The 18,588-nt window shown below is 40.3% G+C and overlaps 1 protein-coding gene across 1 annotated transcript in view; it reads left to right on the top strand.

Annotated features, from left to right (window-relative positions):
• The window catches only part of CNTRL (centriolin), a 69,479-nt gene that overhangs the window by 38,509 nt on the left and 12,382 nt on the right, over positions 1–18,588 (top strand). The window contains exons 18-30 of the mRNA XM_012664414.1: positions 1,176–1,355; positions 2,498–2,614; positions 2,903–3,047; positions 3,876–4,024; positions 6,039–6,228; positions 7,657–7,970; positions 9,582–9,790; positions 12,067–12,259; positions 15,332–15,462; positions 15,602–15,742; positions 15,843–15,969; positions 16,746–16,910; positions 17,621–17,780. Coding sequence (XP_012519868.1) covers positions 1,176–1,355; positions 2,498–2,614; positions 2,903–3,047; positions 3,876–4,024; positions 6,039–6,228; positions 7,657–7,970; positions 9,582–9,790; positions 12,067–12,259; positions 15,332–15,462; positions 15,602–15,742; positions 15,843–15,969; positions 16,746–16,910; positions 17,621–17,780 — 2,221 coding nt within the window. The remainder of the gene's footprint in view (positions 1–1,175; positions 1,356–2,497; positions 2,615–2,902; positions 3,048–3,875; positions 4,025–6,038; positions 6,229–7,656; positions 7,971–9,581; positions 9,791–12,066; positions 12,260–15,331; positions 15,463–15,601; positions 15,743–15,842; positions 15,970–16,745; positions 16,911–17,620; positions 17,781–18,588) is intronic.

Raw genomic sequence — 18,588 nt, 5'->3', positions numbered from 1 at the left:
CCACTTCTGAAATCACAAACTGAAGTGTCCCACTCTAATTATGACCTCTTATGGCACCCCCACACTAACAATTTTTCAATCTTATTGAGCTTCTAATTCGTTAGTCACACCATTGCTATCTGTTCAGCCCTTCCTGTCTTTACTTTCCTCCTTGTCCAACTTAAATTCCATGCTCTGCCACTACAGCCATTTTTTTGAAAATATCCTCAGATCTCTTGCCCTCTTCTCCTGTCTTACTTCCCTACAAAACTGAAGCTCTCTGCATTCTTTGGGCCTGCACCCATGGTAGGTATTCTTGGAGGAAAAAATCCATCCAGCATAGTGGTGTCATTATAAATTCATGATCACCAGCCTTAAATGGGCAACATGACCCTTTTCTCTGGTGAACTCATTCTGTCATGCACCACTATTTCCTGCCTTCTCCACTCCTCACACCTGCCATCTCCCCTTTTTCCCAGCCTCAGTGAATGATTTACTTCATCCTTCACTGAGAACCTAAGCCCTTTTGAATCCACCTCCAAAATATATCTGGAATATATGTCCTTTTTCCTTCGCTGATGCCACCACCCTCATCTAACTATCATTTCTTCTGGACAACAGCTGTGGCTGCCTGACAGGTCTGCCACTTCTACTCATGACCCTGCTCCACACAGCAGCCAGCATGTTCCTTCTAAAGTGTGGACTGGCTAGAGTCAGTTTCCTTCCCCACAGTTTCCCTTGTTCTTAGGATAAAGAACAAAATTCTTAAGTCTTTGAGGCCCTGCATAATTGGCTTCTAGTGAGATGTCTCCTTTTCTCACTACGCTTCTCCTTTCAGTTCCTCAGAGATGCCAAGTTCTTTCTTCACCACCATGTGCTCAGGGCTAGATTCAGTGATTTTAAAGGCTGTTCCATCCATTTCTTGGTGATGGTGCCAAGAAATGTTTTTCCAATGAATGAATGAAGTTAGGATCACTAAGATTCTTGACTAGGAAGACTGATTCTAAATTTATCTTAGTTTTGAGATTTTTAAATTTGTTCAGTGGATATTTATGGAGCACCTCCTGTGTATCAAGTATTGTTCTAGGCATGGGGTGTGCAGGGGTGTGAATAGTGTCCCTGCCCTACTGGAGCTTACATCCTAATTCATTGCTACCAAATGATTCATCTGTTACTTACTGTTTCTTTTATTTTAGAAGAAACTTGAAGATGCCAAATCTCAGGAGCAGTTTTTTGGTTTAGATAAAGAATTGAAGAAACTAAAGAAAGCTGTGGCCACCTCTGATAAGCTAGCCACAGCTGAGCTCACCATTGCCAAAGACCAACTTAAGTCCCTTCATGGAACTGTAATGAAAATTAACCAGGAGCGTGCAGAGGTGAGTCCACTTGTACAGAACAAGTTTCCACCAGTGCTGCTGTCAAAAAACATAGCAACTTGTATTAGCGATCTCTTGTTATAGACTTAAATTATTTTATAAACCATTGTAAAATTATCTTTCTTTCTTAATGCCTGAAGATTGTATTTCCCCCATCACAAGCCTTATGAATTTTTTTTGTGGTAACATGTGCCCTGTACTCAATGTATTTAGTCCTGAAAGGAGCCATCAAATGAAACATACCATCCCTACCTGAAAGTGTAGGGATCTGATGGTGATATAGCACCTCTTGTATTCTCCTGGATAGAGCTGGAACCCATTCTACTAAATGAAGTATCCCAAGAATGGAAAAATAAGCACCACATGTACTCACCAGCAAATTGGTTTTAACTGATGAACACCTAAGTGCACATATAGGAATAACATTTATCAGGCGTCAGGCAGATGCGAGGGGGAAGAAGGGGATGGGTATATACATACGTAATAAGTGCGATGCGCACCATCTGGGGGATGGACACGCTTGAATCTCTGACTGGGGAGGAGGGGGGAGCAAGGGCAGTGTAAACGTTTGTACCTCCATAATATGCAGAAATAAAAAGAAAAAAAAGTGTAGGGATCTGCCTAAGGAGGTAGCTGTCAACACATACCTCGATGAGGGTTTTGAAGGCTTGTCATATAATCCCTCTGAACCTCAAATTTTTCATCTAAAATATTACAGGATGTATTTATGAAAATATGTTACCTCGTAGGGCTGTTGTGACTTCTGACTGAGATAATGTCTATTATGGTGCTTTATAGGATGCAAATGCTGATGAGATTAAGATAGTATTACTAGATCATAGGAGAAAAAAATCTAATGAGAGCCCAGAGAAACATCAATCATGGAAGACTATAAAAGAGAAAAAAAAAATTAGCCCCTGTTCTTTCTGAAGCAGCACCTTGCCCACTTGGCCCTCTGGGGTCAGGGAAGGCTGCCCAGTGATGGGAACAACACAGGAGAAGGTGGGGCTTGGCACCACATGTGCGTGGACAGCTAGGCAGGCAATGCGACGAAAGCATAAGAATCAGTCTGAGAGGAAGAAAGAATGAAGAAGACAACCTGTGATAGCAGTGCTACCTTTCTCATACTTCTGTCCCAGTAGGAGTTGCAGGAAGCAGAGAGGTTCAGCAGAAAGGCAGCACAAGCGGCCAGGGATCTGACTCGAGCAGAAGCTGAGATTGAACTCCTGCAGAATCTTCTCAGGGAGAAGGAGGAACAGGTCAGTATTGGTACCCTGAGACCTTCTCCTTACTAGGTTCTTATCAGTTCCTAAAAGACTAAAGTACTGTAGGTGATTTCTCAAAGAATTCTGCAGTGCAATGAATAATCAGTACTTTATCCTCTACATTGTGCCAGGTGCAGTGCAGTATAAATATAAGCAGTAATGTGATTTTCTCACTGGTAAAGTGTAAACAAAAACTATAGAATTATAATCAATTAGCAAGGATAAACACATCTGGGAATGAATTAATTCATTGGCAACTTTGTGCATGTGATTTTTTAATAGGTTCGAACTGAGATGGAGAAAGCCGATGTAGGTACTGGAGAAGCAAACTCACAGGTGCTAGAATTCGAGAAACTGCATGAGACAATGGAGCGACAGAGGACAGAGATTGCAAGGCTGCGGAATGTACTAGACCTCACTGGGGCTGGTAAAGTATTGGGTTTTGATTTTTGCAATGGTTTTGTAATTCTAAAATCAAATAATCTTATTTGTTTTTTGCCTTTAGAAAATGTATTTAACTGTTGCAAATCAACCCCATGCTTGATTTAGAGAGCTGTGGTAATTAACTTTAACAAGTAACATCAAAGAATTTAAAAACATTTCATGTAAGTGTAATATCGAGGGACTTGATTAAAAAAGAGATAAGAGGTTTGCATTTGTTTAATAATTTCAAAAGAAATAATGTTTACAAATCTGTTTATTTGCTTTGTTTGACTTACTTTATAATTGAACGACTGAAGGTTGTGCTCTCCTCTTAGTATTAGCAAAAACTAATTACCAAAGGGCAGACTGAAAGTCAGCTTTAAGGAACTGATAAAATTCAGTGGCTCTAGCCGGGCGCGGTGGCTCACGCCTGTAATCCTAGCTCTCTGGGAGGCCGAGGCGGGCGGATTGTTTGAGCTCAGGAGTTTGAGACCAGCCTGAGCAAGAGCGAGACCCCGTCTCTACTAAAAATAGAAAGAAATTAATTGGACAACTAAAAATATGTAGAAAAAATTAGCCGGGCCTGGTGGCGCATGCCTGTAGTCCCAGCTACTTGGGAGGCTGAGGCAGGAGGATTGCTTGAGCTCAGGAGTTTGAAGTTGCTGTGAGCTAGGCTGATGCCACGGCACTCTAGCCCGGGCAACACAGTGAGACTCTGTCTCAAAAAAAAAAAAAAAAATTCAGTGGCTCTCATGGAATCTCTTTGGTATTTTGAGAGAGAAAGGAAGTAAATTATTTTATCCCAACCTCATAGAATGTCTTTCCTTTACAGACAACAAAGGAGGCTTTGAAAATATTTTGGAAGAAATTGCAGAACTTCGTCGTGAAGTTTCTTATCAAAATGATTACATCAGCAGTATGGCAGATCCTTTCAAAAGACGAGGCTATTGGTACTTTATGCCACCGCCATCATCGTCAAAAGTAGGAATTCTGTGATGTTGGGAGTGTTAACTGAATTTTCTTAAAGAAAGTATGACATTGTCCCCTTGCCCAAATTTGTGAACAGGTGCCAAGAACATTTCTATGCTAAGCCATGCATTTAGGTTCTTCAGTGTTTTTAATATTTGAGATGAAAATAGGAACTTCCCAGAAAAGATGTCAATTGTCTGTTCATGCTCAGGTAGTATGTTATGGGGTCCCCGAATGAAGATGCTGTAAGGGGAAAAGGTGACTTAAGCCGAGAAAGCCTGTTGAAATTGAGTATAGAATTGTGCAGAGGCTCAGACAGCAAAATAGGCACCTGGATTTCATTTCCTTTTAACAAACATTCGTTCAGTGCTTACTGAAGTCTAGGCCAAGTGCTAGGCAGTGGTGGGTACCACAATGAATGATGCAACCCCTGCTCTCAAAGAGCTCATGGGTCATGCCAGTGTGATTATGAAACAGTCATGTGCATGTGACAAGAGACTTGACCTTTGTGCTGTAGTTGCAGAGAGGTATTAAGTATTATCTCATGGGGAAGTTCAGGAAGGAAGGCTTCCAAGCAGGGTCCTGCAGTCAGCACTTAGCAAGCAGTGAGGGATGGGCTTTTAGGGGGTTGGAAAGAGCTTGTGTGGAAGAGGAGAGTTGGCTCAGCCATGGCAAATAGCCTTGTGGGGCTAGAGGGTTTGATGGGAACAGTGAAAGATGAAGCTGAAAAAGTAGATTGGGGTCATGCATTTTTTTTTAAAGGGCCTTAAAATCCCTTGCACTTAATTATGGAGGCCTTGGGAAACGATTTGTGTGCTAACATGCTCAGAGCTATAGTTTGGGAAGAAGATTCTGGCTAAGTGTGGAGGCTAAACATGTGGCATGGTAAGCTTTCTGTGGGGCTGTTTGAACTGATTCAAGTGAAGAATAAGAGGAGCCAAAGCTAGATTAGTGGAGCTGGCAAAGGAAATATGGGATTAAGGGATCCTAAGGAGACAAAATGGTCAGGGCTTGGTGCCTGAATGTGGGAAGATGAGGAGGGCTGTACTCATCCAAAGCATAGGGGCTGGGTGCCATCTTGCTAGAATCAGCTGATAAGCAACAGTCAGAGAGAAACAGCTTAGGCACACTGGGATCCTAGGGCTGATAGACTTAACCAGACCCTGAAGAGCAGAATCCAAGGTCCTCCTCCCAGAAATCTCATGGCAGCCTTGGAACAGCTAGGGCTGGATGTGGAAGCAGTGTAAGTTAGAGCAAAACGTGTAACCCTGAGCTGGATGAGGGTTTGGAGGATAGACCTACAGACTGGGTAAGAGAGGAGCAGAATAGATCTTTAAAGCCATGCCAAGCTCCCAGGACAGCAAAAGACTGATATCCCCAGATTCCCTTGAATGTTCGCTGGTTTCCTTTGCCTCAGTTGCTGGGCTGTCAAGGACAGGGTAAAAGAAAAAGAAACCATGAGGAAAGATGAGGAGAAGAGAGGCTGACACCCAGGGGTTTGATCACTTACGCAGAACTTGTTTTCATTGCTTTCTCTTGGGGCATTGCCGCATAAAATTAACCCAAACAGTCAGATAACATTTCAGCATTGTCAAGGACTTGTTATTTCTAGAAAGTTGTACCAAAAGGCAGGACAGGAGATGGATATTTTTAAATAATCTGTGAAAGGATAGACATTGGTTTGTCTGCTTTCACCATGCTCTGAGCCCTTCACTTTCACAGAGCAGTCTGATGTGACCCCAGCCATTGTACACACACAGCCTTCCTGTTTTCTCAGTCCCCTGACATTGCCATGTTGATCAAGTCCAGAGTGTCATAAATAAACTGAACCATGTGTATGGAACTGCAGTTGATCTGACTGTGTAATCACTTCTCACTTGTGTCTGAAAAATGAAAATTATGATAATGAAAAGAAACCAAGTTCTTTCTCAATTTTGCTACATCTAGGCTTTGCTCTAGACTTTTAACATTTCTCAAAATCAGCCTTTCCGCTTGTAATACTGAGCTCTGCTGTCTTTTATTTTAGGTTTCCAGCCACAGTTCCCAGGCCACCAAGGACTCTGGTGTTGGCCTAAAGTACACAGCCTCAACTCCCATTAGAAAATCACGTCCTGGGCAGCAAGATGGGAAGGAAGGCAGTGGGCCTCCACCTGCCTCAGGGTACTGGGTTTATTCTCCCATCAGGAGTGGGTTACATAAATCGTTTCCAAATAGAGGTAAGTCACATCACATAGAGAAGTTGCATTTCTCTTGCATGTTTAATAACCTTTTATTGATTCCCTGCAGTTCCTAAGACATAGTCCAAACCCCTTAGCTAGGTCTGTGAGGCCTTCTCTGATCTGGTCTTGGCCAACCACCTCTTGTCTCACTTCCCATCAGTCTCCCACATCGTACCTGACTGCTTGAGTTACAGCATGCCACGTTCCTCAGGCCTCCATGTTTTAAACCCTATGTCTGGAATGTCCTCCTTCCTCTCCCAAACTGATTCCTACTCATCCTTCAATAAGATATAGATCTTCGGCTGGGCATGGTGGCTCACGACTGTAACCCTAGCACTCTGGGAGGCCAAGGCAGGTGGATCGTTTGAGCTCAGGAGTTCGAGACCAGCCTGAGCAAGAGCGAGACCCCATCTCTACTAAAAGTAGAAAGAAATTAGCTGGACAACTAAAACTGTATAGAAAAAAAAATAGCCAGGCATGGTGGTACATGCCTACAGTCCCAGCTACTCAGGAGGCTGAGGCAGGAGGATCGCTTGAGCCCAGGAGTTTGAGGTTGCTATGAGCTAGGCTGACCCCACGGCACTCTAGCCAGGCAACAGAGCGAGACTCTGTCTCAAAGAAAAAAAACCAGAAAAGAAAAAAAAAAAGATGTAGATCTTCAAATAATACTCCTTTATGGAGCCTTCCTCCACTCTGCATCGCCCAGGCTGAGTGAGCAGCTTTTTAGCCTTTACTAGAGCATGGTGCCTTGTATCCTTGCATCATGGCATTAATCTCACCCTGCTAAAATGAAGTGTTATAGGTCTGTCTTCCAAAGCTCTGGGAAGAAAAAGTCCAACCTGGGTAAATCCCAGCTCTTTCACTTAGCTGTGTGAGCCTAGGCAAAGTATTTAGCTGCTCTGAGACTGTTAATCTGTAAAATGGGAATACTACCTTCTGAGGATTTGTTCATTCAGGAACTATTTATTGAGTGCCTGCTGTGTGCTAGGTTCTTTGTTATCAGTGATCAGCAAACATGGTTTCTGTTTTGGGAGAGATAAGTAAGCAAGCCATCACATTACAGAGTGTTATATGTCATGACAGCAATAAGCACTGAGGGCTGTGAGATCTCACACACAGCACATCTCTGTTGGTCTTTTATGTAGCGTGAAGCAGGCACTCAAATGGTTGCTGAATAAATGAGTAAATGAATAAATTAATAACAAACAAACCAACAGGTAGACATAAGAAAAACTCAAGTATCAGTCACTGAAAATACTTTGAATCCATATTTTGATCTGCTTTTCAAAACTACTTTCGACCTTTTTTTTCAGAGTTTTATTCTCACATCTCCAGTATCTTGGCATAAATGCTGCTGTTCTCTAATAAACTTATTTACCTAGTAAACCATGGGGGTAAAACCCTCTTCTGTTTATTTCTTTGAAGATGCAGACAGTGGAGGAGATAGCCGAGAAGAGAGTGAGCTGGATGACCACGAGGAACCCCCATTTGTGCCTCCTCCTGGATACATGATGTATACCGTGCTACCTGATGGTTCTCCTGTACCCCAGGGCATGGCCCTGTATGCACCACCTCCTCCCTTGCCCAACAATAGCCGACCTCTCAACCCTGGCACTATTGTTTATGGCCCACCTCCTGCTGGGGCCCCCATCGTATATGGGCCTCCACCCCCCAACTTCTCTGTCCCCCTCATCCCTGTGGGTGTGCTGCATTGTAACGTCCCAGAACATCATAACTTAGTAAGTGGAAAGACATACAATCCCCTGTCCACACTCCTTCCATGGGTGACTGATAGGTCTTCTCATTAAGTATATAACCTTATTTATGACTGGATTATATCCCAAAAGCATGTTTGTAAGGCTAATGTCTAGAGCTGTGCAAGCATTCTCTCATTAAAATAACTACTGAGCCAGGTGCAGTAGTGTGCACCTGTAGTGCCAGCTACTTGGGAGGCTAAGGCAGGAGGATCACTTGAGCCCAGGAATTAGAGGCCAGCCTGAGCAACATAGCCGGACCCCTGTATCAAGAAAAAAAAAATACTGTGAACAGGAGTTTGGGTCTTAGTCCGGTTTACAAACCTGGTTTAGCCACTTTATAACAGAAAGGCTTTCAGTCCTGAAATAAACCATTTTTACAAAGTTTTTTCTATTGACAAGTGCTATATTAATGTGTATGTATAGATATATTCACATACTAATGCCTGTACTGTACAAGTACATATATGTATGTGCACACATGTGCATGTGTGTGCACATGTATGAATAGCAAACAGCAAGGTCTTGGTGGGGATTACCTCTGGGTGGTAGGATTTATTGGTTATTATTTATTTTCATAGTCATGTTGTACACACAATTTTGTATTTTGTTTTTCCCACTTAATGTTACAAGCATTTCCTTGTGGTTTTACAAATGTTTTTAAACAGTATTTTAATGACTGCCCGACATTTCTATATTTCTAGGTACTACAAGCTGACTGTGTGTAAATTGTTACTTACTGTATTTCATATTCTTTTCTTAGGCTTGATTTTAATATATTATTACTTCCTAATCACTAGATTAATTCCTAACTTTTTGATTCCAAAAAAATAAAATGTATCCCAAGATCCTCTTTCAAACTTAGAACACCTGGGGCCTTTCTTTTTTTCTTTCCCTCTCAGCAGACTGAGGGGAAGATAAAGGACTAGGACATCTGGGTATCAAGTCACCAGTCCCATTGTAATAAGTCAGAGTAGATTCAGAGGGTCTGCATGCATTTGCATGGTTACCAATGGTACTCACATTCTCTTGCAGTTTTTCAATGCATATTATAATTTCTAGCAATTTTTTCTGTTCAGCATTTATTGACAATCTCTTAAAGTAGTGGTTCTACTCTTCCAAAGTACCCAACTGTTTATATAGTTTCCCAAGGGTTCACATGTTATTTCTTCAGCCTAGATCTTTCCCCTTTCATTCATTCTTCGAAACCTAAGCAAAACACCTCTTCCTCTGAGCACCCTTCTCAGACGACTCCCCTCCCATGTGTCCAGAGGAAGGAAAGACTTGTGTCTGTCTCTTCTGCTAGATGCTGAACTCTTTGGAGACAGATGTTGTCCACAGGAGGCTTGGTGAATGTTTCTCAACCATAGTTAGACTGATGGAAAAGTTAAAAATTCTATCAGTCCACTAATTTCATCCATGACATCGAAAAAAACGGGCTTAATATTTTTTTCATACTGAAGTCTTAGAGTCTATCACCATTTTTAATGTCATATTATTAGATACCACTTTAACCACCGTTAATTTCAGCTTTTGTCGGGAAAGAGGGGAAGCATCCTGTGATGTTTCAGTACTGCACTTTTTTTCTTTGTTCAGGAAAATGAAGTTTCTAGATTAGAAGACATAACACAGCATTTAAAATCAAAGAGACGGGAAGAACAGTGGAGGAGAGCATCCAAGCGGCAGTCTGAGAAAGAAATGGAAGAACTGCATCATGATATTGATGGTCTTTTGCAAGAGAAGAAAGACTTGGAGCATGAAGTAGAAGAATTACACAGAACTATCCAGAAACGTCAACAGCAAAAGTAATTATTAGTAGCCATTATATTTTTATAATTCAGATGAATATGGTGTTAGTTCATTAAGATAACCTAAATCAACACTATCTGTACTGTCCAAAACAGTAACCACTAGCCACATGTGGCTATTGAGCACTTAAAATGTGGCTAATGGGACTGAGGAACAGATTTTAATTTAATTTTAACTAATTTAATAACCACATGGTTAAGTACCATATTGGACAGTGCAGGTCTAAGTTCTCTTGGCCAATAATCCAAATCAACTCTTCTTATGGTCTCTCTTGGGGAATGGCAGAACCATTCCTCCTGCTTAGTAACGCTAGCTAAAGACGTGGCAGGTGTTCTCAACTCCTCCCTTTCCCTCACTCCCCCAGGCATCCAGCTGGTCTCCAAGTCCTGCTGACTCTATATCCAAAGAACTCAAACTAGTCCCTTTCTGTCATATCTACTGCTCTGTCCTTTAATCAGTCTCATCCTAGGCCATTGTAATAGCTTCCACACTGGCCTTCCATGTCTTGTCTCTTTCTCTCCACTCTGTCCGTGACACACTGTAAATCTGATTTGCCACTCTCTTATGCGACTCTTACTCCATCAGAATATATACCACCGTCTACGATCTGAACCCTGCCTGGCTTTTCTATCCTTCTTGCCCACACACAATGTTTGGGCTGGCCCACTTAGTTTCCTGTGGCTTCCCAAGCAGAAGGTTTTCTCCTGCCTCAACACCCTTGTACATGCTATCCTTTCCCTGGAATGCTTTTCCTACCCCTCTGCCTAACTCCAACCTGTCTTTCCAAACAAAAGTCAGGGATCCCCTCTTACACTCAGGCACTCACAATTCGGGGTTGGCAATCTTGATCATAGCACTTTTCACACAGTGTTGTGAGGAGCCCAGGAGGTCAGTAGCTGGAATTCATCACTGTGTCCTGGCACCTGATATAGGGTCAGTTAATGAATGCAACATCTATTGGTTGGGTCAATTATGTAAAACCCTATCTTTTGCAGTAGTCCATGACTTATGACACTTTTCTAGTTTTTGTCATTTAAGTCAGACTGGCCCAGGCCCCCAGGAGGAGGGGGGCCTGTGGAGGACATGGAGGTAAAACATGGTCTCTGCCATCTAGGAGCAGACATATGACTGACTAATAGACCTGATGGGGGAAGGCAAAGGCCACACCTACAAGGATGGAACTGGATGTTTGAGGGTTGGGGGGATGATTATATCTATTGTTTTTGTGGGTATATATGTTGGGGGGAGTTTTTTTATTTTGAGGGTTTTTGGGGGAGATGGTAGGCCAGTAGGATAACCACTTCTTTTCCTAGTTATAACAGTATAATAAATGATTAGGAAATTTGGATAACACGAAAATGTTTGAAGAAGAAAGTAAAAAGTCATCTGTATGCCTTCATTTAAAGAGAAAGAATCTGTTAATATGTTGAATTTATTTTCATATTTTTCTCTCCCACAGTCACTGATAGTCCCATTTTCAAGTAATTTTGTCTTGTTAGTCTGGAGATGTTGAATCGTATGTCATGCTTTGTGATTTGTCAAATGTCGCCGTAGTTTTATTCTATCAGAATGGAATAAATTACAAAATTGGGTAGTCTTCAGGCAGCCTGTGAATTGGGCCCGGAAGGATAGCTTTGAGGAAATGGATGATTATTGTAGTAGTGGTTTGTTTTATGTTTATATCTCAGAAGAATAGAATTGTCAACATTTTCTTGGCCAGGTGCTGACAACACACTAATCTTTGTTGTTAGATTTAAAAAGACAGTCTGGGTGTGGTGGCTTACCCCTGTAATCCCAGCACTTTGGGAGTCTCTTGAGGCCAGGAGTTTGAGATCAGCCTGGGCAACATAGCAAGACCTACCCAAAAAATATAAATAAAGTAGCTGAGTGTGGTGGCATGCACCTGTAATCCCAGCTACTCAGGAGGCTGAGGCAGGAAGATTGCTCAAGCCCAGGAATTTGAGGTTACAGTGAGCTATATGATTGGGCCACTGCACTCTCCAGCCTCAACTGCAGAGCAAGACCCTGTCTCTAACAAAAAAAAAAAGACAAACAATTCCATCATACATTTTACATATTATGCATTTATTGTCACTAGTATTCCATATTTAATAAAAAGGTAAATATAAACCTTGAGCATAATCTAATGTAGCCACCCCTCTTGTCCCTGCTAATATAAAATTAGAAAATCATTGTACATCTTTTTAGTGGTTAGGCTACAAATGTCTACATTTAAAATCTTTTAATATGTGTGTATATGATTTATTTTTAGGGACTTCATTGATGGAAATATTGAGAGTCTTGTGACTGAACTAGAAATAGAAAAATCACTCAAACACCATGAAGATATTGTAGATGAAATTGAGTGCATTGAGAAGACCCTTCTGAAACGTCGCTCAGAGCTTAGGGAAGCTGACCGACTCCTGGCGGAGGCCGAGAGTGAACTCGCATACACAAAAGAGAAGGTATGTCCTGGTGTGGTTTTGGGTGTGAGCTCAGTGTGAGTGAGACACCTTACTGTCTGCGTGAAGGATTAGAAAGAGAACAAGTGAGAAGAGCACAGTTGTCTAAGTCCGACAGCTGGGTTCCAGGCTGGAGTCCACTAGTTAGGGACTCCTAACTGACTTGTGAGAATTTGGGCAAGCCACTTAAGTTCCTGACCTTTGCTTTCCTCATCTATAAATTCAGGCTAAGAATAGTAGGCTGTTCAGTATGAATTAAATGAAATAGCATACTTAAAATTCCTGAAGGCCGGGCGCGGTGGCTCACGCCTATAATCCTAGCACTCTGGGAGGCCGAGGCGGGTGGATCATTTGAACTCAGCCTGAGCAAGAGCCAGACCCCGTCTCTGCTAAAAAAACAGAAAGAAAGTAGCCAGACAACTAAAAACATATAGAAAAAATTAGCCGAGCATGGTGGCGCATGCCTGTAGTCCCAGCTACTTGGGAGGCTGAGCCAGGAGGATAGCTTGAGCCCAGGAGTTTGAGGTTGCTGTGAGCTAGGCTGATGTCACAGCACTCTAGTACGGGCAACAGAGTGAGACTCTGTCGCGCAAAAAAAAGAAAAATTCCTGAAGTTATTTAGTCCCCAGCCTACCCCACTTTCTTATCCTTTGTGTATCGTTTTTTATTATTTGGTTTCTGATATCTGTGTTTTTTAAATAGGTCAATCTTTATATTCCTATTAAGCTACAGTGGACCTCATAAGTCTTACATTTTTCTCCAAGTTGATAGTGTTATAAAATTTTTTGTATCACTACAACACAGAGGGAAGTTGGGGAGGAAAAGGAGCTAGCTTTTATTGAGCCCCTCCCTGCTATGGACATATGTCAGCCATTTTATAAATACCACTTCACTGAACCTTCCTAGCAACCTGGTAAGACGGTGTTACCGTTAGCTCAGAGGCTGGTAACCAACCCAGAATCACACAGCTGAAGTTTTGCCTCACGAAGAGCTTTTTTAATTAGGTGAGAATTCCAGGATGAAAAATGTTCCTTACCCACGTGGAATACCTCAGGAACTATTATTTTTATATTGTTATTTCAGGTAAATCTGTTTAAATTAATAGAAATCTATTACCCAGGACCTGAAATGATTTATTAAAGAAATTCTATGCGTAATGGCTTTAATAAGAATGGAAAAAGTTCTCATCTCTTCAGATGAACAGTTCTTTCTGTTGTCACCTGTTAGATTACTGTGAGAGAAAATAGGTGTGAGCAGAACTAGAGAAAAAATTATCACTGGTATAGGAAAGAAAATTGATGACACTGCTAGTAGGCAGAGGTAGTAAGTGAACCAAGATAAGCTCTTTTCCCTTCATGCTCCCAAAATGACTCAGGGAGGCAGCTTGGTACAAAGAAGTAGGAGACAGGAAGTAGCTGTGTTTTTTAAGGAACGTGCCAGACATGTTAAAACCTGACATAAAAGGAGACAAAAAACTACTTAGAAACATGGCCTTCTAGAGTATATAATGAGTTTTGTCCAATGCTTTGCTGATAAAACTGACAAAAACCAGCTATCTGACATGGAACGAAGTATGGTGAAACATGTAGCTCTTTGGGAGCTTGCTGACCCTTTTGTATTCACACGGGATATTTAATAGACAAATCTTACGTACAGACTTCTCTGACTTTAGTATAGAGCACAGGCAGAACTTGTTTTTTTGGCTGAAGGTGAGTCACTGCTCAACCAAGTGCAAAACCAAACTCTATTTTTGGAACTTTTGATGACATTGTTTTAAGCCTTTTATGTTAGGCAGAAAAAGAAACCAAGCTGTTAAAAAAAATAGTATTTTTACCAGATCTTATATGGGAAGATTTTTAAATACTTGGAAAGTATTTAATATTTGTGTTTCTCAGCCATAATTAAATCATCAGATTAATAAGTTTTTACTTGATAATATCTAGAATATAGTAAGAATCTCTATGTAGGTTAAATGACTTCATTACCACTTAATTGGGTAGATGGTTTTATACTTAAAAAAATAATATAATAACATTATGGATTATTTTGAAATAAAAAGATCATCTACAGTCCCACTACCTTCAAATGACTGTTTATTTTTGCATAGCCTTTCTGTCTATGCTGATACAGATATAGTTTTATATAGTTGCTCTCACAGTGCTTATACCATTTAAATTTTAAATTTACTTTTTTCAGCCAACATAATATCATTAACATTATTCCATGTTGCTACATTGTCATCTTACCACTTTATTTTTATTTTTGAGATAGGGTCTCACTCTGTCACCCAGACTAGAGTGCAGTGGCATCATCGTAGCTCACTGCAACCTCAACCTCCTGGGCTCAAGGGAACCTCCTGCCTCAGCCTCCCGAGTAGCTGGGACTACACGCACGTGCCACGATGCCTGGCTGATTTTTCTATTTTTAATAAAGACAGAGTCTCACTCTTTTATTTATTTATTTATTTATTTTTGAAGTTGTTGTTGTTGTTCTTGTTCTTGTTCTTGCTGTTGTTGGAGACAGTCTTGCTCTGTTGCCCTGGGTAGAGTGCAGTGGTGTCAGCCTAGCTCACAGCAACCTCAAACTCAAGCAATTCTCCTGCCTCAACCTCCCCAGTAGCTGGGACTACACCTGAATACCACCATACCTGGCTAATTTTTCTGTTTTTAGTAGAGATGTGGTCTCACTCTTGCTCAGACTCATCTTGAACTGCCGAGCTCAAGCTATTCTCCGGCCTCAGCCTTCCAAAGTGCTAGGATTATAGGCATGAGCCACTGCACCTGGCCTCGTCTTACCATTTAGACGCTATACAGTATTCCACTGTGTTATTGCATTATTACTTAATCTACTATTTGTCAAGTTTTATATTATGTCAATATACGATGAGCATTTTCATGTAGTACTTCTTCACTTCTGAATTATTTTCTGATAATTAGAAAGTCAAAGTTAATGGACTTTTTTTTATGACTTTCTATATCATCTTGTTGTTTTCCAAGAGTTTTATCAGTTTATACTGCCAATAGCTGCAAGTGAGTATTGCAACTGAATTGCATTTAATGACAGTTTCTTTTCTAGACAAAAAATGCTGTTGAAAAGTTCACTGATGCCAAAAGAAGTTTATTGAAAACTGAATCAGATGCTGAGGAATTAGAAAAGAGAGCTCAGGAAACTGCTGTTCACCTTGTCAAAGCCGATCAGCAGCTAAGGTAGGTGGAATCCCTAAGCCACTGATGCATGCAGTGAGATGAATGAAAAGTTTTCATCTAAGAGGATAATAATTGGTTTATGATAAATAATGCATGTTATGTCTAAGGGCCTTTGGGGGAATAAAGGAATGTGTTTTAGATTGCTCCAGGCTGATGCAAAGGATTTGGAGCAGCACAAAATTAAGCAAGAAGAAATCTTGAAAGAAATAAACAAAGTTGTAGCAGCAAAAGACTCAGACTTCCAGTGTTTAAACAAGAAGAAGGAAAAACTGACGGAAGAGTAAGTAAGACTTCTGTAGGGCTGCAAGGGGCTTGTGCTGGAAGACAGCTCTGGGTCAGTCTCCCATAGGATCTGTTCTAGTGCTGCTGGTGCTTTGTAGGCTTCAGAAACTGCAGAAAGACATCGAGACAGCAGAACACAATGAGGATCACCACCTGCAGGTCCTTAAAGAATCTGAGACCCTGCTTCAGGCCAAGAGAGCTGAGCTGGAAAAGCTGAAAAGCCAGGTATGTCAATAGACGTCTTGAAAAAACAATTAAAACTGCGTTAAACCTGCATATGTTTTATAACTATAAAAGTAATACATATTTGATTACAGAAAAGATTGGAAAATACAAAATAAAGTATAAAGAATAAATTAGGCTATATATCATGGTGGTTAAATGTCTAAACTAAAATTGAATCCCAGCTCGATACAATATATTATTGAGTGAAAGAAGTGAGTCTCACAACATGGAATACTCTATGAGATCATTTTTGCTAAATGTGTTTATGAACACTTGTATTCTTAGTCAATACAAAAGTAGTCATCTGATAGGGGGAGATTATGAGTACTTTCTATCTTCTTCCTTTTGCATGTCTGCTTTGCCTGCTTTTTTTGTAAACAAATATGTATTGCCCTTAAAATTTTAAATAATTTTTAAACTTAAAAAATGAATACATTTTTAAAATCTCTGCCTAACTTCTATCACCATGGTTGTCAAAATGGAATAAGGTGTAGATAGGAAAGTTCTTTGAAAACCATAACCTGAGGGATAATCATTATTATCATATTGTTGTTCTCACTGTGATTTGAGTGACTTTAAGTATGTGAGCTCAAGGTCTTTATTGGGCATTTCATGCTTGCACCCCCAGCCTGGCCTTCCTGATTTTGGGGGCTCAGATATTAGCTCCTATTTTCCCCATACAACCTTTAGCTGGACTAAATCATCTCCAAGTTAGCACTGAAGGCTGTGTGCAGCCTCGTTCAAACTTTACACTCTTCCCTTTTCCTTTAATACAGGTGACAAATCAGCAGCAGGAGATGGCTGCCTTGGACAGGCAGTTAGGGCATAAAAAAGAGGAGCTGCATCTGCTCCACGAGAGCATGGTCCAGGCAAAAGCTGACCTCCAGGAAGCTCTGAGACTGGGCGAAACTGAAGTAGCTGAGAAGTGCAATCACATTAGGGTATGTTTTTCAGTAGGTTTTCTTGACAGTCCTAGGACAATGCTATAGATTTTCTTTGAGGTATTTTCATGGTTCTCGAAAATGAAAATACAAATTCATGAAGTCATGCCTCCTCTGTAACATCAGTTTGGTATTATGTTATAGATCCATGCTGTGGCTGTCATGTGTAGTTCCCCCGACACTGTTTTCTGGATATGGCCAAGGTTTTCCTGCCTCTCTGCCTTTCTCATACTACTTCGTCTCTAGGAATTCCGTTTCTCCCCTATCACTAGCCAGATCCCACCCGTTTCTCGCAGCGCAGCTTCATGACACTTTCTCTGAAACTTCCCTGACTTTTCCCTTCAACCTAGAGGAAGGAGTTTCTCTTTCTTCTGAGTTTTGTAATATCAGTCTGCATGTTTCCCAGGACATCTTACCCTTTTGTGATGGTGTTCATGTTCCCTGCTTTACCTCTCCACAAGGTACTAAGCCCCTCGGTAGTAGGAACCATGTCTCAGTCAGCCTTTTCACTCTGCAGCACATTGCTTTGCACATAGTAATGTCACATAAAGATACTAATGCAAAATATAGTGCTGTTCTTGACATAAAAGGCAAAAATGAACTTGTTTTCAAATTAGAATTTTTATGAAATGAGACAATAATATAACTTATTTTAAAGTAATTTCCATTTATAATCACAGGAGGGGGCGACTTTTTTTTTTTTAACACAGGAAGTAAAATCTCTTCTGGAAGAACTGAGTATTCAGAAAGGAGAACTGAATGTCCAAATTAGTGAAAAAAAAACTCAACTTGCACTTATAAAGCAGGAAATTGAAAAAGAGGAAGAAAATCTTCAGGTAGTTTTAGGGCAAATGTCTAAACATAAAACTGGTAAGTTTAAAGGAAAACAGTCAAATAAAGTTTGAGGTTGGAAGTGTCTGTATTCCAGGTCACAGAAAAATTACAAGTGGCCAAATAAACTTCTTTTAAATTTTAAGCTTACTACTAATAAGCAAAGAAAAGCAGATTATAAAAGGAACAGGATATTATTTTCTGCCATTTGAATTGATAAAGTTTATTTAAAAATAATCATATTTATTGCTGCTCAGAGTGCTGAAAGAGGAGCACTTACAGGTTGTCAATTGAAGTATTCCCAGTGTTTCAGAATTCTTAAAATTCACACCTGTTGAACCAGTGAGCCCATTTATACCCATCCGGAGAAGGCAAGCATTTATGCAGATTGCAACAATATTTATAATGACAATTTGGAGACAAATGATCAATTTAAAAGCCATATTTTTAATATTTAATGACATGTAAATATGTTCATGAGAAGAATGAAAAAAATAGATAAAAATGAGTATGGAATATAGTCCCAGTTCATTTTAAAACGTTCGTATGTGAGCATGTGTGTGCTCCTGGAAGGAAATGCATCAAAATGCTATTGTAATAGTGATCATCTTTGGATGATAGGATGATAATGAGTTTTTCTTTTTTTCTGTTATGCTTTTTTTTTTGTATTTTCCAGATTTTCTACAGTGAGCAAATATTTTTATAATCATAAAAAAGTTAATATTCAAATGTCTATATTTCAAAGGGCAAAAAAGTTGTTATATAAATCTCAGTCTATATTTTAAAGTTTTTCCTATTTATTTTGGTAAAATTTTGTTTATATAAAATTCTCTCCACAAAAATTCTT

Source organism: Propithecus coquereli, unplaced genomic scaffold, assembly GCF_000956105.1.
Source record: "Propithecus coquereli isolate 6110/MARCELLA unplaced genomic scaffold, Pcoq_1.0 Scaffold89, whole genome shotgun sequence".
NCBI lineage: Eukaryota > Metazoa > Chordata > Mammalia > Primates > Indriidae > Propithecus > Propithecus coquereli.
Note: the sequence above shows the minus strand (reverse complement) of the source record. Positions and strands in the feature narration are given on the sequence as shown.